Below are 23,613 nucleotides of genomic sequence, written 5' to 3' on the forward strand. Positions count from 1 at the left end.
TGTAGGTAGAGGCAATTGCATGTACTACCTATCTACTCAATAAGTGTCCGACCAAGAGTGTCACGTTCATGACACCACAGGAAGCATGGAGTGTATATAAGCCAAGCGTGGCGCGCCTTAAGATCTTTCGGTGTGTCGCCTACGCTCAAGTTCTAGAAGCGAGAAGGAAAAAACTTGATGATTGTGGCGAGAAGTGCATCTTCATAGGGTACAGTGAAGAATCAAAGGCGTACAAGCTCTATAACCCACTAACTAATAAGGTGGTGGTAAGTAGAGATGTAGTGTTCTGCGAAGAAGAAGGCGTGTGAATCAGGAGCAGACACTCACATCACCCCCTTTGGATAGCAGAAGTCCAGGAGTACGTTCCATCTCCCCTGGAAGTACTTCATCAAAATCAGAATTCAGCCAGCACATCTTCATCTAATTCTCCTTCACCCTTGGCTCCTATCAAAATGAGAAGCCTCAACGACATCTATGCAGAAACTGAAGAAGTGAATTTGTTTTGCCTGTATGCAGACCATGAGCCTCTCACATTTGAGGAGGCCATGAATGAAGAATATTGGAGAAAGGTTATAGAAGAAGAGATTCATGCCATCGATAAGAATTAAACATGGGAGCTGACCTCACTCCCTAAAGGCCAGAGGACCATTGGTCTCAAATGGGTGTATAAAATCAAGCAGAATACCAATGGTAAGATCGAACGATATAAGGCAAGGCTCGTAACAAAAGGCTACAAACAGAAATATGGGGTAGACTATGAAGAAGTTTTCACCCCAGTTGCTCATCTTGACATTGTGAGGATGATTATCTCCCTTGCAACTCATCACAGTTTGATGATATACCAACTGGATGTGAAATCCGCATTCTTAAATGGAGTACTCGAAGAAGAAGTCTATGTTAACCAGCTTAAAGGCTTTGTCATGCAAGGGGAGGAACACAAGGTGTATTGGCTGAAGAAAGCCCTGTATAGGTTAAAGCAAGCTCCTCGTGCTTGGAATGCATGGATCGACAGTTATCTTCAAGAGAATGGTTTCGCCAAATGTCCGTACGAGCATGCCGTTTACATAAAGAAGAATGCCCGTGGTGATATGCTTATAGTTTGTTTATATGTTGATGATCTGCTATTCACTGGAAATAGTCAGGCGATGTTTGAAGAATTCAAGCAGGCTATGTTCAAAGAGTTTGAGATGACTAATGGTGGATTGATGTCCTTCTTCTTGGGCATCGAAGTGAAACAACAAGTCGACGGCATATATATATCACAGAAGAAGTACGCAAAAGAATTTCTTAAGAAGTTTCGGATGATCGACTGTAAAGCCGTGAATACACCTATTGCAACAGACCTGAAGCTCACAAAAGATGGCGAAGGAAGAAATGTTGACTCAACTTTATTCAAGAGCTTAATCGGAAGCCTAAGGTACCTCACAATCACTAAGCCAGATATAGTCTATAGTGTTGGGCTTCTAAGCCGGTACATGGAAGCACCAAAAGAGTCACACTTGCTAGCTGTGAAAAGAATTCTGAGGTATATCAAAGGGACTATTGAATTTGGTCTCTTTTATCCATACGATGACGAGGCGATTCTGTATGGATACTCTGATAGTGATTGGGGTGGTGACCAAGATAAAAGAAAGAGTACCACAGGCTATACTTTCTATCTTGGATTGACAACTTTCACATAGAACTCAAAGAAGCAGAGTATGGTAGCACTGTCCACTTGTGAAGCTGAGTATGTAGCTGCTTCGTCCACTGTATGTAAGGCGATATGGCTAAAGAATATACTAAAGGAGCTGAAGCACCGGCAGGAAGAATGTACTGTCATATACGTGGACAACAAGTTGGCAATTGAGCTTGCCAAAAATTCAGTGCAACATGGAAGGAGCAAGCACATTGATACAAGGTATCATTTCCTGAGAGATCAAGTGAAGTAGAAATTAGTGAAGCTAGAGTACTGTCATAACACTAAACAAGTGGCTAACATCTTCACCAAAGTATTGCCAACTGATACATTCAAGAAACTTAGATCGATGCTTGGAATGAAGCCTGTTTTGGTTTGTAGGGGAGTGTTGAAATTGCAAACCAAAGCCCAATAATTGCTATGACTGTTCATCTTCCAAAGCACAGCAACACTTCTCATGGAGCTGTTTTAAAAGATGAAATGCTCTGTGTATTTTCTAGGAACATTAAGTGTTAGAAGCTCCTAGTAGGGGTAGTTTTGTCTTTTCACCTTACATTCAAAAGCCCATAAATAGGCACCTTGTATCCGGTTGTAGCAAGCAAGTGAAGAAGCAACAGTGAATAGCAAGCAAGAAAAACAGCAAGTGTGAGAAGTTTGCAATAGCAAAACAGTTTAAGAAAATAAAATTTTTATTTTTCTTCTCTCTTTCTTCCTTCTGCGTCAGATTTCTGAGTTGGGCTAAGGCTTTGTAAAGCCCAAAAAATTATGTTATCTTGAAGCAAAGAAAAGATCTGGCTTATAAAGCCAACAATTTTTTTAGTCATGCGAAATGAATTGGAAAAATAGATTGACGGCCTGGATAAAACACATACTTCACGTTGGGCCCCCACAGGGTCCCTCGTGACCGGTTCACTAGGCAATTCGCGTCCCCTACTAGTCAGATTAACTAGGAGTAGTTGGATTGACGGGGACTGGTACTTGGACACGAGGATACGGGATGCCTGACCGAGTAGGCCCCGCGAAGATTACTTGCAAGCTATGACTTCAACTTATCCAAACGCGGGTTGAAAAACCCAAACCAGCATTTAAGAGAATTTCATATTATTTATTTATTTATTTATTTATTTATTTTTTAGCTTGTTAGTACACACACTCCATGTTAGCCACCCCCACCTAGGGATCGATACTAAGACCTCAAGTGTTGAAACGAGGTATCTCCACTCGGTCTACCAGTTGTGTGTGTGTGTGTGTGTGTGTGTGTGTGTGTGTGTGAGAGAGAGAGAGAGAGAGAGAGAGAGAGAGAGAGAGAGAATTTCGCAGCTGCTTCTCATAGGCTGCTAATAATGCGTAATCATATGGTTGAAATGTCAATCGTTGCCTTCTTGTGATTTTCTTTTAATTTTCTCAGTCTTTTGGAGATGGGTTTCGGAGATTCTTTCCTGTTCTTCATCTTCATGTGGTTTTGCTTCCAATGTCAGGTCTTGAAGTCTCAGAATGTTAATTGTAATTCAAAGGACTTAATAGCATTGGAAGGTTTCTTGAATGGTCTGGATTCAAGGATTGATGGGTGGGCGCCCAATTCTTCTTCTGTTTGCTGCAGTTGGGTTGGTGTTTATTGCAATGGATCTTTTGGGGTTTTAGGCAGAAGAGTAATTGGATTGGATCTTGGAAACAAAGGATTGAAAGGAAATGTTTTGAAATCATTGGCCGGTTTGGATCAGCTGAAATTCCTTAATCTCTCTTCCAATTCTCTCAAAGGTAATGTATCGTCAAATTTATTCCGTTTGAAACAATTGCAAGTCCTCGATTTGAGTTACAATGACTTCTCCAGCCTGATTCCGACAGACACCCATTTACCATCGATCCTGGTTTTCAACGTTTCCGGCAATTTATTCACTGGCCACCATCCCCTCCTTGTTGGGTCTTCAAATTTACTGCATTTTATCATTAGTGACAATCAGTTTTCCGGTAATACCAATCCAGATATTTGCAACTCATCAACCCAAATTCAAGTTCTTCAATTCTCAATGAATTCGTTCAGTGGAATTTTCCCAGCAGGTTTTGGAAATTGCAGCTCCCTACAGGAAGTCTCCCTCGATTCAAATAATCTAACAGGAAATTTGCCAGATGATTTGTTCAGATTGTCGACGTTGAGGCAATTATTCCTTCAAGAGAATGGTCTTTCTGGGCAGCTGAGCAACAGAATCGGTAATCTTTCTAACCTTGTTGATTTGGATCTCTCCAAAAATCTGTTCTTCGGGAGTATTCTAGATGCTTTCAGTAAACTAAAAAATCTGGAGTTTTTTCTACTGATTCGAATCGTTTCAGTGGCAATTTGCCTGCTTCCTTGTTGAATTTGCTGACCCTCCGATTTCTTAATTTGAGAAACAATTCAATTGAAGGTGAGGTCAATCTAAATTGTACTATACTTCAATGACCCACCTCAGTTCTATCAATCTCGGTTCAAATCATATTCAAGGAAACATTCTCCATGTTCTTTCGTCATGCAAAGGATTGAAAGCCATACACCTCGCTAGAAACCAACTCAATGGTCAAATTCCCAACAGCTTTAAAAATCTTCAGTCTCTCACTTACATAACGCTATCGAATAACACGATCCGTAACCTCTCTTCTGCATTGGGGATTCCATAAGAGTGTCGGAACCTAACGACTTTGGTACTCGACACGAATTTCCATGGCGAAGAAATGCCCGTCGATGGGATTACTGGGTTTGCAAGCTTAAAAGTTCTCGTCATTCCAAACTGCGGTCTTTTAGGTTCTGTCCCGCCATGGTTAAGGAACTGTAGTAAGTTGCAGCTGTTGGATGTATCGTGGAACCAGCTGGGGGGAAGCATCCCTTCATGGTTTGGGTTTCTAGACTCCCTCTTTTACTTGGATCTTTCGAACAATTCACTCACTGGGCAAATCCCTGACAGCTTGACGTAGTTGAAGGGCCTCATTTCCCGCAATGCCTGGCAGGAAGAGTCCTCCAACTTCCCATTCTTTAGCAGACACAGTCAGGGCCCGAGCGGGTTGCAGTACAATCAATTCACAAGCTTCCCACCTACGTTGGATTTAAGCAATAACAATCTCACAGGGCCAATCTCACCCAAGTTTGGGAAACTGAAGAATCTGCACATGTTGAATCTGATGAAGAACAATCTCTTGGGAAGCATTCCTGATGAGTTATCGGGCATGAGGAGCTTGGAGATACTTGATCTGTGGTTCAATGATCTCTCAGGGACTATACCTGCTAGTCTGATCACGCTTAGCTTTCTATCATGCTTCAATGTAGCAAACAATCGATTGTCTAGGTCGGTCCCTTCAGGAGGCCAATTTTCGACCTTCCCACCATCAAGCTTCGAAGGGAACTTGGGTCTTTATGGTGAGTTCTTTTCTCCTTGCGGTCTGCCACAAAGCCCTACACAACCTGGATTGAGTGATGAACAAGAGGAAAGTAGAATTATTGATGCAGGACTCCCATTTCAAATTGGAGCAGTGCTGGGTTTTCTCGTAACAGTTGCAGCCAGTGCAAAGTGGACAAGGGCATTTCAGAAGAAGCGAAAAAGGTCGAATTGATGAAAGGATGGCAAAGGATACTTCCGTCAGTTATAGGGTAGTAAGGCACTTCTCTCAACTGTAACATAAACATGTTTATAACTTGTGGTGGTGGTGTTTTTTTTTTTTTTTTTCCCAGGTATGAAGTATATGTATCTTGTAATATGTATATATGTATTTCTTTGTGTTATGGTTGTCTGTAGAAACAGATTTCATAAGCATCACCCTCCCTCCCTCCCTCCCTCAAAATACCCATCTCTGAATTCGGCATTCTTACTCGACACCATTATCATATGAGCTTTGAAAGTATAAAGAAACCCATTTACACACCATGACCTATTGCACCGTAGAATAATATGGGTCCAAGATCCAATTCGTCCATCAAGTTGGACCAACCATTTGATGCCTCAGCCTGAAAACAAATGGGTGTCCACTATTCAGGTGGATCACAATTCATGAAGAAAAAGGACAGCAAAAAAACCTGGCCACATCTTTCTAATTGCTGTCCACTTGTCTCTACCATTATGGCCCTCCTGACGAATGGACCATCTTAATATTGTTGAAAGCAGCTATCGACCAGTTAGACCCCTTTTGATAAATTGCTTGAACTTTACATCCATTCCCACACTGGCACATACATAACTAGGCTTGTTGATGAGCTGTCTTATAGAGGGGTGGGGTTAGCGAAATAAAATTTAAAGAAAAAGAAAAAAAAAAAAAAAAAAAGTACATTTCTCATCTAATCTTAATGTGTATATGGTAGTGTTGGAGGTCGTCGCACAAAACCTTAGGATCTAGCCTCCCAAGTACACTAGAATTATAGGATAATAAAGCAATGAAATAAATCAAAGCACAAACTATACTACACCAAAATTGTCATTTAGGAACGGTTTTAAACCGTTCCTAAATGCTTCAGGAACGGTTTAAAACCGTTCCTAAATAAGGCTGCAAAAAATAAGAACGGTGCAAAACCGTTTTGGGTGCCATTTTAAATTTGAGAGAGAATTTTAGGAACAGTTTTGAACCGTTCTAGTGCCAGTGGTCATATTTGGTAATGGTTTTTTTTTTCTTACTTCGAAACGATCTAACACCAAAAAACCTGCTGTAAAAAATAAATTAAAATTTAAAAAAAAAGAAATAAAAAGAAACAAATATATTTAAGCCATATTCATTTAAGAATCAAAAGAGTAAAAACAACCATGATGTACTTTGAAACATTATTTATCTGACTTGCAAACCTGGCAGTAAAAACTAAAATCTGCAATGGAAGATTCCAAAATAAAAAGACATTCAATGAAAGTTCGTCAAGCAGATTAAGAGCTCCACAATGTGATGGCCTTTTATGTACCTAACTAATAAGCAACAAGTTAAAAATAAGAACAAAAACAGGTGAATAGATTGAAAGAACAACAATCAAATATCAAAAGTGTGAAAAAAATTGTGACAATTGAACATACATATGGGGGACTATTGTTAGTTGACTCACCTGGATTTTGGATATGCTCGATGCACTCCTGACCCAAGGGGAGCTCGTTCTAGACCAAGCGGGGCTACGAATGGTAAGGGAGACATAATCAGCTCAATCTAGAGAGATTCTGAGGTTAAGATAGTTTGCCATGTTTATTGCGAAAACCAAACCCAATTGTTGAGCCTATAATACAAAAAACAAACAAAATAAAGCAATGTCTAGCCGAATCACGTGAAGAGGCAATCCAAGGCAAACATGCCAGCATGGCATGCTCGAAAAAAGATTTAAGCAACTCATTTGGTTGGGACCACTGTAAAAATGCCCTATCCTAAAATAAATATGGTCTATCCATTCGGTTGGCAATATGCATGCATTAAATTTAGATTATATCTTTCCTTCAACAGACCACTTTTCTTGTAGAAGTACAACCCATTTGATGGACTACCTTATTTTTAGCCCAGGTCATGTTTGTGGTGTCTCCCACCTGATGAAGGGCTCTAAATCTCACTCGCATGTGCCAAATTGGCTGTGTGCCATACATCCACCTCTTGAAAAGATAGCCTGAAAACCAGTACAAAAAGGAGCACATGCATTTTATTGTTCTTTTGCAAACTTTGAATTATTTTCTAAATGCAATGCACTTGCATTTTACTAATAGTATTTAGTTACGAATATTAATTAGAGGAAGGCGTAATACTTTCCTTATGAAGCTCAAGTTTTCCACCATCATTTGTTGTAGAACATTTGCATGAAAGAGTCACTCCATGTTTTTTTTTTTCTTTTTTTCTTTTTTTTTTTCACACGCGCACACACCCCACACTCATGCTAGTGGAATTTCACCACCTATGGGTACTCGAACCCTTGACCGAGAGTTGAAACTCTTGACAGTCTACCACTCGAGCAAGAGTAAGGACCCAAGAGCCACTCCATGTTTGTCAAGCACCTACATTAACTAACAAAATAAAAAATAAAAATAAAAACTTTCGAGCATTACGACTTCCTCTATTCAATGGAAACTGGTAACAAAGTAACCACAAAGGCTAAAATAATACCTTCACATGGTAATGCTCTTTCTTTGATGCATTATCAAATTCAGTCCTTGGGACAACCAGATCTTCAACAGCTTGCATGTATTCATCAGGAACATTTGTATAAAATGTCTTCCTCACTTTATCCGTTATCTTATGACCTAATACTTTCTCCAGAATGATTGGGCCAGGGCTTTGATGACATCCTTACTTGCAATCAAAGCCTCTATAATCTTTTAAATTCAAGAACAAAAAGAACACTTTGGAAACCAAAATCATTGAAGGATGACCAAAAGTAATTGGAAAATGAAAACCCCAAAGTATTTGTAGATAAGAGTTTTCCATTCACATGCAACTGGTTGTAGGTGATCATTCCTTATTCCTTGTAGAAAAATGGCTTCTCTAGAAAGTATTAAAATAATAATAATAATAATAAAAAATAAAAAATAAAAAATCTTTTGATACTTGGCTAATTTTAAAGTCATGAAGGATTTGTACAATCTAGAAAAAAGCTACAGAGCATAATAAAGAAAACTGCAATTTCTGGTTTGTAACTGCCAGTTGATGTTGTAGTTTTCTTATTTCTTCTTTCTAAGAGGAGCATCTATCTTGTAAAAGGATCAAAATCACATGCCATATTTGTTGGATCTTGAACAAGATAAAAATTTAGGAAAAGATAGCAACATACCTCAAAGTAAATTTGTTTTTGCAGTCAAACTTTTCCAACTCTATAGAGGATTTTTCAGTATATTCGGTGTATCTATCTATTTCAGCCTTTAAGGTCTGCACCTGTGCTAGTTGGAGATCGTGATTCTCTCTTACTTGATGCAACTCTCCTTTGAATAAGCATAAATGAAACATTGATGCCTGCAACAGCAAATGGGTATTCCCACATGGCTCGCTTCCCTTCAAGTCTGAAGAATAACCTTTGAAAAGAAGCCTTCATTTTGAGTTTGCATAAAATTAGTAATAAATCAACAATGCAAAAATCTGACAGCAAAGTCAGCTTAAAATAAAATAATATGATGACAAAAGTAACATGCTAGTGAGAAATCAATTACAAAGACGAAGGAACAAATCTGGTCTGGCTTACCAGATAAGTCCGGCCAAAAAATAATAGATTCTCAAGTGAGATGTACCCACAGCCCCTGAGAAAAGGAAACTCCTTATAATATTGCACAATTTTTCTGTGAAAGGACGCATGAGTTGTCCAAACAAATAAGGTATAAATGCATGGGAGAAAGAATAGGGCTTGGTCCAACAAATTGAGTCATCAAAATCATCAAAATCGAGATTAGAGCTTAATCCTAATTCTGCAGGATCCCTATCCAGGACTTTCAATTTCATGTGGAAAAAAATAAAAATAAAAATTCAGTTCAGGTTAGAGCAAACCATAAATGATACAAAATCTACTTGTTTCTTGGACAACACAAGTATACAAGGAAAAGTCACACAAGAACAGTAAAAAAATAAAGGACATCAAGAAAATAAACACAAATATATTTCAACTGCAGAAACATAAAAAAAAAAAAAAAAAAAAAAAAAAAAAAAAAAACTAATACAGATACTAAAAGAATCACAATTTCTCAACAAGGAAATATCTAGCAAATTAAGGATAGGAAGAATCTTACCATTCAGAAAGACATGGCTGCAAATCAAGAGCAGAAGGAAATGGAGAAGAGAATAAGAGAAGCTACTGTTTAAAAAGATATTTTGAAACAAATATACAATATCTGCAATGCAAAGGGCTGGTTTAGAGAGGCCTTCATAAGCTGAAAAAAATTTGAATCTAGGTGGATTAGTATCATCCAATCAGTCTTATTTTTACATGGTACCCCTTGAAATGTGTTCTAAACTCAATGAATAGTTTAAATCATTCTGTTGAACTGTACAAATTACATGATGCAACTAGGAAAACTATAATTCACCGGTTTTGTTGTGGCCGTCAGTGAAAATGCGAAGAACTGGCCTAGAACTCATATCTAGTTGAGCAAAGAACTTCCAAACAAGGAAATCAGCAAGCTTGCACAAATTACGAATTGGTAGCTATTCATTAAGAACAGAAAAGGTACATTTCACTAGCAAGGAAAGTGATAATGTAAGTATACTACGAATTTTAAAGAAAATATAGAACATGCATCAGATTCCATCTGCAATCTAAGCAAACAGTATTTTCTCACATGTACTATACGATGCTTATTTAAAACAATATGCTACTGTTTGAATCTTGCTAGAAGATCATCTCCTCTCCCAAAGAAACTCAGATGCCCAGTTAGTCAAAACCTGGTCAAAATGAAGGAAATGCAAGTTCTTAAAAGATAGATTGTTCAAAGTTCCAAACATCACATGCCTCATATGAAGGAAGAACTTCCTCTCTCCAAGGACCCAAAACCCATAGAGAGAGAGAGAGAGAGAGAGAGAGAGAGAGAGAGAGAGAGAGAGATTTCAAAGGCGACTAAACAAAGATGAGTAAGATCTAGAATACCCCGGCGAGAAGATTCACAGCTGTTGAGAGCGCTGCTCCAGTGATGGCGTAATGAATAACCTGCTCATGAGAGGCATCCTCGCAAGTGAGCACCAATGCTGCTCCTGTCAACGCCCCTGCCACCACACTGTTTTTCTACAGGAAATTCACTCCTTTAGTCATTGCATGTAACTTGAAATTGCTGTGATTTGTGGGCCACTGTAAGAAGCCAACACCAGTGTAATAAACAAAGGGTGGTCTGCTAACAAGACTTGGGCCTGTTCATTGGTTTTTGTACTCTGGCCCAGCTGATGGATGGTCTTGCCTAACTTCTAAATGGGCCCCACCTGAAGATCATGCTTCCCACATGCATGCATGGGTCCACACATGCACCTAATTGAATCTTTAAGATAAAAAGTGGACAAATAAAAGCATATGAAAGTTACCCAATCATAAGCTCCCCGAGCTTCTTGTAGGCCATATGTGATGCCGGAATACAAGCCAATAGCCAGTCCTGCACCCAATCCCTAGTTAGAAAACCATAAGAAATTCATAAAGAATCTAATAGCTTCCTGCACAATTGAAAACATGCTGAGTCAACTCAAATTTGCTAAATACCTATATGAAATCTTGTACAAACCACTGAATCAGGGAAAGCAAACTCATCGAGTCTTGGCTGGGCGTGTAAAGAAGCCAGCACATGGAAAAGAATCACAAACAAGTAAAATCTGCTTCCCATCCAAGGTGAATTTCATGACCCCTGTGCAGAGGAATGTGCAGAGAATTGTTTTCCAACAAGGGCACAAGCATTACACAAATGAAAATTGCTGTGAGCTTCAAAGATCAAAGATCGTAAGGGGAGACATAATTCAGTCAACATTAACAACAAATTCTGCTTACAGAGTTCACCGGCTGAAGAGTCGTTTGGGTGTAAATCTCATCAGCATCTCTCTCTGCCTGTAGTTCCAAGCAATATATGCAACCAGACAGGTATTAGAGAGCATCTACTAAGGGAAACATAAAGACTAAAGGAAGATTGAGTATTGAGTTAAAACATGCATGTAGTGTAACATTGTGAACCTGGCACATCAACTGAGATGGGAGACTTGGGTAGTTAGGAATGTGTAAGTTTGTGGCTCTGTTAGTTAAAATGTGGTTAAAGCACATTTTATCAAATGCAACAGATGGACTGTATGTTTATCAAACATGTACAGAAGTCACTATTAGAAAACCACCGGAATGTGGTTGATAATCAGGATTTTATCACTTTTTTAGACCATGGTTACATCTAATGATAGAAACTTCAACAGAAAATAAATCAGAATAAATTATGATGCGTTGCTAGTGATTTTTTGATAGGAAAATGAGTAGCAGGTGGGAGAAATATGATGCCTTGCTGGCTAATCAAAGTTTTGATCAGCCATCCCACTGCAATGCCATCATAAACTTCTGAATGTAGTTTATAACATAACATTTATCTCTTAAAATCACAAACCCATTGGGCCGAAGCATCCGATCAGTCTCAATGAGCAGATCTTTGATGCTACACCCACGCTTCTCTATCTCAGAAAATACAGTCCAAGCATGAAGTAAATCATAGGTGTGTGGATAGGTAGAAAATGATTCACACCTGTATTTTATGCAACAATAGGAACCTTAGTTAAAATACTGGAACAAGAACATCAGCAAGTAAAAAGAAAAAAAAAAATGAAGAGGACACTTGAATTCTGGAGGCTTTGTATGTATACTATTACTATCATCGGGCCTTGAGTGAATCAAATATGACCCGCGTTTCATAACTGATACCATGGTAGACCTGTCCCCAAACTCTTCACATGGAACAATCCTAATCCATCAGTGGCCTGCAGATTGGGGTTTAGAAAAAGTAGAGCAATGGTCCACATTAAACTAAATAAAGGGCCTAAAGATTGGAAGAGTATAACCTTCCTATCTGGGAAACTTTTGGACCATGGGCCATCCACTGTAGGTCCCATGATATTAATTGTCTAGAACACTGAACCAACCCACCCTCCCTCCCTCCCTCTCAGCTAATGTGCACTCGACCCAATACTACTAGCCATGGACCAGCCAATAAATCCACAAGGACCACTGCATGTGCTGTCGCCACCTGATCAAAAATCATTTTGCTGGTCGGAGGCCAGTTCTCTCATCATTGCCACGTTTCAGGGAATAAATTGGTTAACTCCTACTGTCAAAACCATTGAATAGGCATTCTATGGTCTGGGATTTTGCGTATAAAACATTACAAGCACCATGGGTTTCAGTCCAAACTGAATTTTCCCACATCAGTGTAGTTTATACGTGACTGTTTTCTCCCCTCTGGATCTCAAACCAGTGACTTCCAGATAACTAAACATCATCTATAATGAAAATAGTCATTTACATTTTACACCAACAAAAGGGACAGATCATCAACAAGGAAGAGGCAACAAGCAACAAAATGATGTGACAAAGAGTCAAATACGGTGTCTTCGCGATATATCTCAACATTGATGCCAAGTTCCTCTAGACGAGGTGGGGGTGTGGTTAGCCTTTGTGGCCATGGAACCAATCTGCTACCTTTTGTTCCATGCATCGCTGAATTTCCAAACAAAAACACATGTTTAAGACTTGAAAAGGCAGTGTGCCATATCATCATCATCTAGGCCTTTACCCCAACAGTTTGCCATATCTTGAGACCGAAACAATACTCATAAAATAAAATGCAGGTAACATAACTTATATTCAGTATTTAGGAAGCAATCAAGACTACTAACTACCATTAGACTTGTAGTCATGCTATTGAGTTGGTCCGAGAGCAAATGCCAGATATGAGAGAATATTCATAAGTGAAATGATTAGTCTGGAATTTGTAACTCTACTTTGTTGGTGGTCTGTACTCGGCAATAGTAATATCTTTTTGAATAATATTGATAGTCAACAATTTTGAAGCTTTTTTCTTTATGTATCTGTTTGTTTCTCCTTTCAAATAAATTGTCATTCATTAAAAAAATTTAAAAAAAAAAAAAAAAAAAAAGTCAAATTAATACAGCATGTAGCTATCCAGATGTTAAGAGATTTGAACACTTAAACTGGTGAAGAAAAGTAAGACTCAAGGGAATTTTTGGAGGTGAAGATAAAACAAAAGGACTCCAACTCGCCAGGCACCTACATAGAGTAAGAAATGATGATGGTTGTCAGAAAATGTAGATATAATGGTTGCTAATATATACTCATTGGGATGCAGGAATCCCACGTCATTCATTGATACGAACAAGGAGAGAACTTCTGTAGCAAGACCATAGTGGAAATTAACCCACCGTCAATGCACTCCAAGAACCGATGTTCCTTTTGGGTATTTCATCGAACAGTCGGTGCGCCAAAGAGATTCAACCACATTGCCACTGCCTTAAATCCTGGAAAGCACCCCACCCCACCTAGAGAAATTATATGATTCTCAGCACCAGGATATGAATAGCATCCCAGATCTTAGGCGCATAGAGGTGGACCTCATGGTTTATCATTCCAGACCATTGATCAGATGGACTTCACCATGGAGAACTCATGCCCCAAAAATTCCCCGATTACAAACTCCCTGGCATTCCCATTACGGAATTATTCCCTTCACCATCTACTACCAGGCCACCAATCCAAGGGCTATAAAATCATTAATCAAGGGAGTCAACCGTCCCACCAAACCACAGGGCCCACTTACATATATTCAAGGCCCAAGATTGAGGACGACATAATTCCTATACCACCTATCAACTATCATCGACTCAATCTAATCTGGATTTACAACAGCAAAGATGGGAAAAAGGCGGAAATTTTGCCATAAAAAACACGATCCGAGAAAATTCTACCGCAAGATTAAACCATCGGTACATGCATGAAAGAAAGAAAATTAAAAATCCAAATAGATTGGCAAACAAAAAACGAATCAGAAAGAACGAAAATCTGAAAAATCCACCGCCAATGAGGGTTGACCTAGAACTCAATCCCCCAAAAAATCACCAAAATCCAACAACAGAGATTCCAAAAAGACAACACAAAAAGCAAGTAATTCCGCAGCATTCCCTTTCATCTCTCCATAGAATTTCCAATAATAAATAAATAAATAAATAAAAAGATCCGTCCCAAGTTCCTAAATTTTCAGATGGAAAGACACGAATCCGAAAATATCAGCCATTTGTACCACAACAAAATTGATGATGGATGGGACGGTGGAATCGTACCTGAGAAAGGCGGGAGGAGGAGATAGTTGGAATCGATCGGACGGTCGAGAGAGAGAAAAAGGAGATGGAGGGAAGCGATCCGACGATCAGAGCCTCTCGTTCTCTCTCGCTGGCGAAAAACGGAGAAGAAAGGAGGATGGATTGAGGGCTGGGCTGGGCTGGGCTGGGTTGGGTTGGGTTGGGTTGGGTGAACCTGAGAGAGAGAGAGAGAGAGAGAGAGGCGAAAGTTATGGTAATTTCCACTAATAAAGGAGAAATGCTACAGTTTATTCCGTTGAGTGTAACTCGAGTGCACGCGCTATAACTCGCGTGCACTCACTCCACGGGTGAGTACAAGGAGCCCACCGCAATGTGTTCTATATTCATGCCGTACGTAAGCAGTTAATTTGCGTGCTCCAGTCTAAAACCGTTCGTAAACAAAAACCTGATAACCGTTCCTAATATGCATTTTTTTATAATATACACCGCACGAGATTTTTACGTAGAAAATCTTTAAAGAGTTAAAAACCACGGGACCTCATTTAGAGCAATAATATACTGTGAAGTAAAACGTTACAATCGATCACAAGCACACACCGCTTGGATCAAACCTTCTTCACTCACATAGGAGTAGATAAACAATAAGAGAATAAAGAAAAACAGAAAGATTTCACCGATTACGAGGACGTAGAAGTGCTGAGATATCTAGTGTACAGTAGATCACCTCTACGATCAGAACCTCTCTTCCACAAGTTTCCTCTCTCTCTCTCTTTCACATCTTTGATAGCCCTAAACCCTTTAGCAAACTCTTATAAAGCTTTATGAAACTCTCTTGCATTACCTAGAACAGCCCTAGGTACCCCTATTTATAATTTAGACAACTCTTTTTCGCATTTCTTACGAAACCGCCTCAAATTTAAGCAGTCCGCACAAAATCCGGAATCAATCTGCGTAACCTTGACTGGTCGAGCAGGGTCCTCGACCGGTCGAGCACCTCCCTCGACTAGTTAAGCACCACGAAAAATTTCAATCCAAACTCGTTGGAGTTCGAGTCGAGCCAGTCCTCAACTGGTCGACCGGCACCATCGACCAGTTGAGTGAAGCTCTCGACCGACACCATCGACCGGTCGAGTGAAACTCTCGACCGGTCGAGCCATGAGGAGAAATTCCCATCAAATCTCTCCATTTTCGACTCAAGAGGAATTCGTCTTCTTCAAGCTAGCCAGGTTTCTACAAACCTCAAACTTGCCCTTGAGAAATGCCTTCGTCATCATGTTTGACCCATTATCGTCCGTGTGAACCTTCTCAAACTATAACACCTTCTGTTCCAAAGTATCTCTAATCCAATGATACAAAATCTCTATGTGCTTTGACTTGGAGTACTGACTTGGATTCTTGCTCAAGTGTATAGCATTTTGACCATTGCAATAGACCACGTGCTGCTCCTGCTTCAGGCTAAGTTCCTGTAGGAACCTCTTCATCCAAAGTATTTCTTTATATGCCTCTGTGACTGCAATGTACTCGGCCTCTGTCGTCGATAGTGCTACGACCTTCTGTAGCTTGGTCTTCCAAGAGACCGCTCTCTCTGTAAACATGAACATGAACCCCGATGTAAACTTCCTAGAGTCTATGTCGCTTACCATATCTACATCTGTGTAGCCCTCTAACACATGTTTTCCGTTACCATAGCATAGGCTCAACCTAGATAAGTTTTTTAGATACCGCAGTATCCATTTCACTGCTGCTCAATGCTCTTTACCAGGATTGGCAAGACACTAGCTGACAACACTAACCGCATATGCTATGTCTGGGCGTGTACATACCATAGTATACATCAAACTTCCTACCGCTGAGGCGTAGGATATCTTCTGCATCTCTTTCACCTCGCCTTTATCTTCGGACACTGCCTGTCACTCAATCTGAAGTGATCATCCAGTGGAGTACTGGCCAGCTTCGCTGCATTCATATTGAACCGCTCTAGGACTTTCTCAATATACCGCTCTTATGACAACCAAAGTTACTTGCTGCTTCTGTCACGGGTTATCTCCATTCCTATGATCTACTTAGCCAAGCCCAAGTCTTTCATTGCGAACAACTTGCCTAACTCCTCTTTCAACCTGCCAATCTTCTTAATATCTTTTTTCATGATGAGCATGTCATCAACTCATAACAGCAAAACTAAGAAATCACCATTTGAGAACTTGCGGGTGAACACACAGTGGTCCGACTCCGTTCTGTCATACCCATGCTTTAACATGAACAAGTCAAACTTCTTGTACCATTGCCGTGGAGCTTGTTTCAGCCCATACAAACTCTTCCTCAGTCTACACACCATATGCTCTTTGCCCTTGACTTCGAACCCCTCTGGTTGGTGCATATAGATCTCTTCTTTCAAGTCACCATGGGGAAAGGCACTTTTAACATCTAACTGCTCTATCACCAGATTCATATTAGTCACCAACCCAAGCAACACCCGTATGGATGTCATCTTTACCACTGGTGAGAATATCTCCTCGAAGTCTATACATTTCCTCTAACCAAACCCTTTCACCACAAGTCTGACCTTGAACCATGTTTGTGATTCTTCTGCTTAATTTTCTTTCTGAACACCCACTTGTTACTTAGAGCTTTCTTGCCCTTAGGCAATTTCACCATATCATAGGTGTGGTTCTTATGCAAGGATTCCATCTCCTCTTGCATAGCTTTCAACCACTCCCCCTTATGCTCGTCGGCTAGGGCCTCAAAATAATCTTCTATCTTTCCCCCATCAGTGAATATAATGTACTCATGCGGCGAGTGCTTCTTGGACGACTGTCTGTCCCTAGATGACCTCCTCACTTGTGGCCAACAGGCGGATTAGGTGGGGGCTGCTCCCCCAGTCTATCTTCTGTAGAAACTCACTCATCCTCTACACCTTACTGTACTCCCCCGTCATCAGGCATCACAGGATGAATAACTGGATCCATGTCCTCTAGCTCACCTGAATTAGGTTGGTTCTTCTCTAGATTACCAATGTCTTCTATACACTGATCTTCAAAGAATACCACATCTCTGCTCCTGACAAGCTTCTTCTCGGTCGGATCCTACAATCCGTAACCAAACTTTTCATCACCATACCCTAAGAACACACACTACCTGATCTTCATATCGAGCTTGGACCTCTTGTCCTTTGGTACATGAACAGATGCCCTGCATTTAAACACCCGCACGATGGATCTTGTCCAGTCCACACCTTCTCAGGTACTTCTCCATTCAACAGGGCTGATGGAGACCTACTTATCAAAATACATTGCCGTGTGCATTGCTTCTCCCCAGAACGTCTTGGGCAACTTCACATGGGATAACATGCATCTGATTCTCTCTACAATGGTACAATTCATTCGCTCAGCCTCACCATTTTGTTGGGGGTCTTAGGAACCGTCTGTTCATGCCGTATACCTAGGGACTTACAATACTCACGGAAGTCACCAATGTATTCACCACCATTGTCAGCGCAGATGCACTTCAATGATCTACCAGTCTCTCTCTCGACCATATCATGAAACAATTTAAACACACCAAAGACCTCGTCCTTAGATTTTAAAGCATAAACTCAAACCCTCCTAGATGCATCATCTATAAAAGTGACAAAATATAATGGCCCACCTAAGGTTTTTATCCCCATAGGACCATAAACATCAGAATAAATCAAATCTAATGCATGCACTTTATTAACATGAGAAGCAGATTTAATAAATGAAACTCTATGTTGTTTTCCTGATAAACAATCAATATAGGTTTTAAGATGTATACCTATCATGTTTGGAAGGAGCCGCTTTCTCGCTAGTAGCTAAAGCTCTTTTTCACTCATGTGGCCTAAACGCTTGTGCCACATGTCAATAGCTGAATCTTCCGTTGCTTTCAACCCACCCTCACACATACTGACACTTACCTTGTAAAGGGTGCAACACTTCTTTTCTCTGGCTGTGATTAACGAACTATTCCTGAGCTTCCAGCGCCCACCAGTAAATGGGTTTTTATAGCCATCATCATCCAGCCTTCCCGTCGACATCAAGTTGAGGAAAAGGTTTCGGATATGCCTCACATCCCTGAGAACCAATGTGCAGCCCACATCAGTCTTCACACAAATATCACCGACCCCGACGATCTTCGATACGCCAGAATTTTCCATCTTCACGGTCCCACAGTCACCTGAGTTGTAGCCTTGAAGAAGTCCTTGCATGGAGTCGTAAGAAACGAGGCTCCCGAGTTTATCACCCAGTCGGTGTCCTGACTCGTAGACGTGAGACATACTTCATAATCTGCTGAAAGAATAACTACAATGTCGCCATCTAACTGCAGTGGAATCTGATTCATCTTCCTTCTCCTTTCCTTTTTCCTTTCTTGTCGTTCTTCTTACGATATTTATGCTTGTAATGACCCTTCTTGCTACAATTCCAACATTCAACATCCTTCCTGGTACTTGACTTGCCTCTTAATTTATGTCAGGCCTTCTCGCCCTTTCTGTTCTTTCCTCTCCCCGTTCTTGTGTCACAAGGGCCTCTTGTAAGACCCGTATCCTAGTCTGTACTGTTCCGTTAGCTTCCGCAGTCCTTCCGGTCAAATTCCGGCAACCTTCGCACCGTATCCGACGATTGTGCGCGATCTTAAACCAGGTCCCGCATACCGAAGTCGGTTCGAACCGAAACTTATATCTTGGCGATCGCGTCGTCGCTGCAGTTCCAACGCCACGACTCACGCACCGACCCAATACCCAGGCTAAAAGATGTCAATCTGCGTTTATTCCAAAGAAACACCGCGCATTGCAAATCTCGAGGGAATCTCTACAACAAGTCTCATCAATCAACTATAAATGCATCCCTTATCCAAGTACAACCACCCCACTCCTCCTTTTCCCATAAGTCAAACCTCTCTCTCCCTCACCATTCCTTCTTTAAAAAATTTCAAACTAAACCATCCCTCTTTTACTCATTTTTCAAACCACCCCATACCATCCATTCTTTTTCTTATTTTATTCATTTATTCCATTTTCTTAAGCACTCTCCCAAGCAACCCAAGACACTCCATACGTCCAAGCTTCCCTCTCCCTCCCAAGTGTGGTTCACCTTCTCATCTTCCATCTACACCTTTTCATCTTCCATCTCAACCATCCAAACCCCATCATCCACCGTCCAAGGCAAAGGCAAGGAACATTTGAGGCCAAAGGAGCAAGGAGGAGGCTTACAAGTGGGCGATCCACCGTTAAATCTTTTTTTTTAGTCCACATGTTGGTGGGACCCGTTATGATGTATGTGATGTATCAAGAGGGGCCCATAGTGGCGGGGTCCCTCTATCTCATCCTCTCTCTCTCTCTCTCTCTCTCTCTCTCTCTTGCTATGGGTGTGGTCCACTTGATCAACACCGATCGTGGACCCACCATGATGGAAGTATTCTATCAATATCGTCCATCTGCTTCATCCATCCCATCCAGTGGGTCTGACCTGGATGATGGAAAAGCACAAATATTATGTTGATTTGAATAGGTGGGCCACGTGTATGTGGGACCCACTATGATGTGGTATTTATCCAAGACCGTCCAGCGTCCCTGGACTGGTCGAGCGTGGCTAACATGGAGGCGTGTATTGACGTGGGCGTGTACTGACAGCAATCACAAAAAAAAAAAAAAAAAAAAAAAAAAAAAAAAAAAAAATCTAGCTTTTTAAAGATTGAGGTGGGCTGCTCATCCAAGCCCCACGTTGATGAATGTTTATAATCCAAGCCTTCCATCCTCTTCCTCGAATCATTTTAGGCGTTGAGCCAAAATTTGAGACCAATCTGATCATCAGGTGGACCATTGTATAGCAAATTGTGTTTCTACCATTGAAATACCGCCGGATAATTGGGTATGCCAAAACCTACCCAATATTGGGCTTAATAAGTGTGTATGGGGAGATGGAAATCAATGGCGGGGCCCGATTTCCTAGATGCGGGCCCCACCTATGCAAAACCCTAAGAAAACGCCAAATTAAAAGAGAGAGAGAGAGAGGAGTCAGCGCTGACGCTGCTGCTACAAAACGTGCAGGCAGCGCCTGCAGCTGGAGGGAGGATGGTCTGGCAGGGCCTCACGGCCCCAGTTGTGGGCCCTACCCTGATGCGTTTCGATCATCAACACCTTGCATTTGATGGGTCCCCTTTGTCCATGGGGTGTCCCCAAAAATCAGTTGTATCTGGAACTCAGGTGGGCCCCACCATTTAAAATCATATGAAGACATGCCTAAACAAATAAAAACACTTGGTGGGGCCTACCTGAAATTTGGATGCGGTTGAAACTTGGTTTGAACGCTTAGCCAAGTGGGACACACATAATGGGTGGGCTGGATTTGCGAACCACACTGCAGTGGGCCCCTGACCATGACCCTATGAACGGTTTAGGTGGCAAATAAACATTCCAGTGGACCCCTTGGTCCACGTGACCCTATCAACGGTCTGGATGCAAATAAACATTATGGTGGGCCCTGGTCCACTTGACTTCATGAACAGATTGGAGGCAAATAAATATTACAGTGGGCCCTACCCCCCTTGTCCACGTGACCTTATGAACCGTTGGATGGCAAATAAATAGTACAGTGGCCCCAGGGTCTATGTGACCTTATCCACATATTGGATGGAAAATAAACGTTTATGGTGGGCCCACACGGGACCCACTAATGTATGTTTTGTATCCACATTGTTCATTTATTTTGTGGGGTCCACCTTATTTATGTGCCCCAAATATGAGCCTCCCTAGGCAAGTCCATCGTGATGAGTGTGTCGGACCCTCTGCCCTTCTAATTTTGCCAATCATGGGCTACCATATGATCCATGTGACTAGGCCTATTTTGATGTATTTATGAGCCGTCCATTGAGGCCCACTTTGATTTGTATAAGGCCATTAGTTGAGGCCCATCTTAATGTATTCATGGTCGCCCACTAAGGCCTACTTTGATATATATGAGACCATGGTTTGAGGCCCATTTGATGTATTGAAGGCCCATGAGTCGAGGCCCAATGGGTTGTACATGAGGTCCATTACAACGTGATTCTACCATGGTTCATGTGTTGACTATTGTAGTGGGCTACGCCTTGGGATCAATGATGGTTTGACGTCCACATTGAATGGATAATGTTGGTTACATGTCCGCATTATAACTCTCCCTAAGGCCCATTGATAGGCCCATACTTGTTGTAAGTAGGCCGTCTAGGCCCATCTCCGTTATACACAGAGCCCATCTCTTTATACATGTTTAGTATAGATCCATGATTCATGATCATACGCATCATATGTATGCCTGATATGAGGAGTGACCGATCATAGCATATGCCTTCGGGCAGACTGTTTATGGGCTCCCTGATAGGCGGAGTTGCCCCATATAAGTGCATGGTACACGCAGGACTGTTGCATGACTGGTAGTGTAACTCATGCACTTGCATTTGTGTGATTGTAGTTACTATATGCCCTAGCACCATCAAGGCCATAGCCTCCATAGACACATCATGGATGGCAGGATTAGATACCGAAAATATTTGGTTCTATCATACTGGCGCCATAGATGGCCCTGGGTGAAAATTCCTAAATCAGATGGTACCAGAGGATGACTCCAACGTCGAGCCCGAGTGGATACACAAGCGCGCGAGGGCCGTATACCAGTAGGCCGCGTCTCCCACTGTGTCATGGTCGGTTGGAAAGGGGTGTGACCTTACCCGCCTGAGTGAGGGGGCAATTTATAGGTTGAGTTTGACCAGCTTGAGGAATCGGTCCACTATCGACGAGTCGGGCCCGATATTGGCAGGCGGATAGTGAGGTATCTTCCACCCTCCCAGTTGTGCGTCCAGATAGGGGCGGCAAGCTGGCGTAGAGTGTACTTGATACCGGTGATTATCCAGACTGAGAACCGCATTGATTTGATGCTCTAGTGAGGAGCTGCATTGATATGTGGATGAGGATTGACATGCTTGACTTACATTCTGCATCGCATGGCCTTGATGTAGCCGATCGCATTCATGTTTTACCCCATATGACCTTGGTACGGCTGATTGCATACATGTGTTCATCAGTATGATTCCACATTTCTCTGACCTTGCATCCTGAGCACGCTCATATTGCGCACACACTTACACCACCCTCTGAGCTTTCTATAAGCTTATGCATGATTGATGCGTACAGGTGACACCAGGACGCAGCCGTAACTTCGCCGCCTTTGGAGTGTGCAGTCGAGCTTCTGGAGTTTTTGTTACTTTCAATATATTGTATTTCCCTTCATACGCCTTGTACTCAAAGTTTTGATCATAGTGGATTTTGTAATGGTGTTCTTGTGGTTATTATTCGTGGGTTATACTTTTGTTATGCTCATTATAAATCAAATGATATTAGAAATCCTCCTTGTAGGATCCCAGGATCGGAACCTGGTAAATGGGTACCGGGAGCCGAGAATGGGGTTCTACGGAGGTTGTCGGCGCCGGATTCAGCGATCGAGAATTTTATAAGCCCGATTTCCGAGTTCGGAGCGTGCAGACACCTCTTGCTGAGTAGACCCCTGAGACTTCCTCCTTGTCTCCTCATTGAAAAGACAGCTAGTTACTTATTCCATGGACACCTTTCCGTCTGGCGTAGAGTTACTCAGAGACACCGCCAATGTCTCTCAATTATCAGGCAATGAGCTAAGCAATAGAAAAGCCTGTAATTTATCGTCCAGAACCATCTTCATGGCGGAGAGTTGGTTCAATATATTGCTGAGTTCATTTGTGTGTTCAGCCACAGAACCACCATCTTTGAACTTAAAATTCACAAGTTATCTTATCAGAAATATCTTATTGCCGGCTGTCTTCCTCTCATACAGCCCTTGCAGTTTCAGTCATAAGCTAGCGGTTGAGGTCTCTGTAGACACATGGTAGAATATGGAATCGTCCAACCATTGTCTAATAAACCCCACCGCCTTCCGGTCCAATTTCTTCCAATCAAAATCTGTCATATCTTTTATCTTCGCTGATATGTCAAGGATTGGATCATACAAGTCCTTGCAATAAAGCAAGTCCTCCATCTTAGCCTTCCATATGGTTCAGTTAGAACCATTGAGACTAATCATCGACCTTCCATAATTCAAAAACCAATCCCACTCCATTCAATAAACCAACAGCTTTGACACCACTTTGTTGGAGGGCGTTGCACAAAACCTTAGGACCTAGCC

General features: G+C 41.4%; 2 protein-coding genes across 5 annotated transcripts; one reads left to right on the top strand and one right to left on the bottom strand.

Annotated features, from left to right (window-relative positions):
• The first annotated feature begins 1,700 nt into the window (after positions 1-1,700).
• On the top strand, positions 1,701-4,032 carry LOC131224833 (phytosulfokine receptor 1-like). The gene is made up of 2 exons (XM_058220246.1): positions 1,701-1,900; positions 3,087-4,032. The coding sequence occupies exons 1-2, from the start codon at positions 1,701-1,703 to the stop codon at positions 4,030-4,032; spliced, it is 1,146 nt and encodes a 381-aa protein (XP_058076229.1).
• Positions 4,033-6,754: 2,722 nt separating this feature from the next.
• Positions 6,755-11,347, bottom strand: LOC131236909 (outer envelope pore protein 16-2, chloroplastic-like). 4 transcript variants are annotated; one of them, XM_058234439.1, is made up of 6 exons: positions 11,252-11,347; positions 11,097-11,149; positions 10,815-10,956; positions 10,643-10,710; positions 10,218-10,352; positions 6,755-6,887 (listed from the first exon to the last, which is right to left on the bottom strand). In XM_058234439.1, the coding sequence occupies exons 3-6, from the start codon at positions 10,933-10,935 to the stop codon at positions 6,816-6,818; spliced, it is 396 nt and encodes a 131-aa protein (XP_058090422.1). In that variant the 5' UTR covers positions 10,936-10,956; positions 11,097-11,149; positions 11,252-11,347; the 3' UTR covers positions 6,755-6,815. The 4 variants fall into 4 exon arrangements, 2 of the variants coding, with proteins under 2 accessions (XP_058090422.1, XP_058090423.1); XM_058234440.1 differs by lacking the exons at positions 6,755-6,887; positions 11,252-11,347 and adding an exon at positions 9,285-10,015 and having other exon boundaries at positions 11,097-11,226; XR_009166942.1 differs by lacking the exons at positions 6,755-6,887; positions 10,815-10,956; positions 11,252-11,347 and adding an exon at positions 9,284-10,015 and having other exon boundaries at positions 10,218-10,543; positions 11,097-11,226.
• Between the last annotated feature and the right edge of the window lie 12,266 nt (positions 11,348-23,613).

This window comes from Magnolia sinica, chromosome 2 (genome assembly GCF_029962835.1).
Source record: "Magnolia sinica isolate HGM2019 chromosome 2, MsV1, whole genome shotgun sequence".
Lineage (NCBI taxonomy): Eukaryota > Viridiplantae > Streptophyta > Magnoliopsida > Magnoliales > Magnoliaceae > Magnolia > Magnolia sinica.

Coding starts and splice junctions, on each gene's coding strand:
- LOC131236909 (XM_058234439.1), bottom strand. CDS start 10,935: ATGGGAAGCAGATTTTACTTGTTTGTGATTCTTTTCCATGTGCTGGCT. Junction 10,711..10,814: donor TTGTACAAGATTTCATATAG/GTATTTAGCAAA, acceptor GATTGGGTGCAG/GACTGGCTATTGGCTTGTAT. Junction 10,353..10,642: donor CTCGGGGAGCTTATGATTGG/GTAACTTTCATA, acceptor AATTTCCTGTAG/AAAAACAGTGTGGTGGCAGG.
- LOC131224833 (XM_058220246.1), top strand. CDS start 1,701: ATGGTAGCACTGTCCACTTGTGAAGCTGAGTATGTAGCTGCTTCGTCC. Junction 1,901..3,086: donor AGCAAGCACATTGATACAAG/GTATCATTTCCT, acceptor TAATTTTCTCAG/TCTTTTGGAGATGGGTTTCG.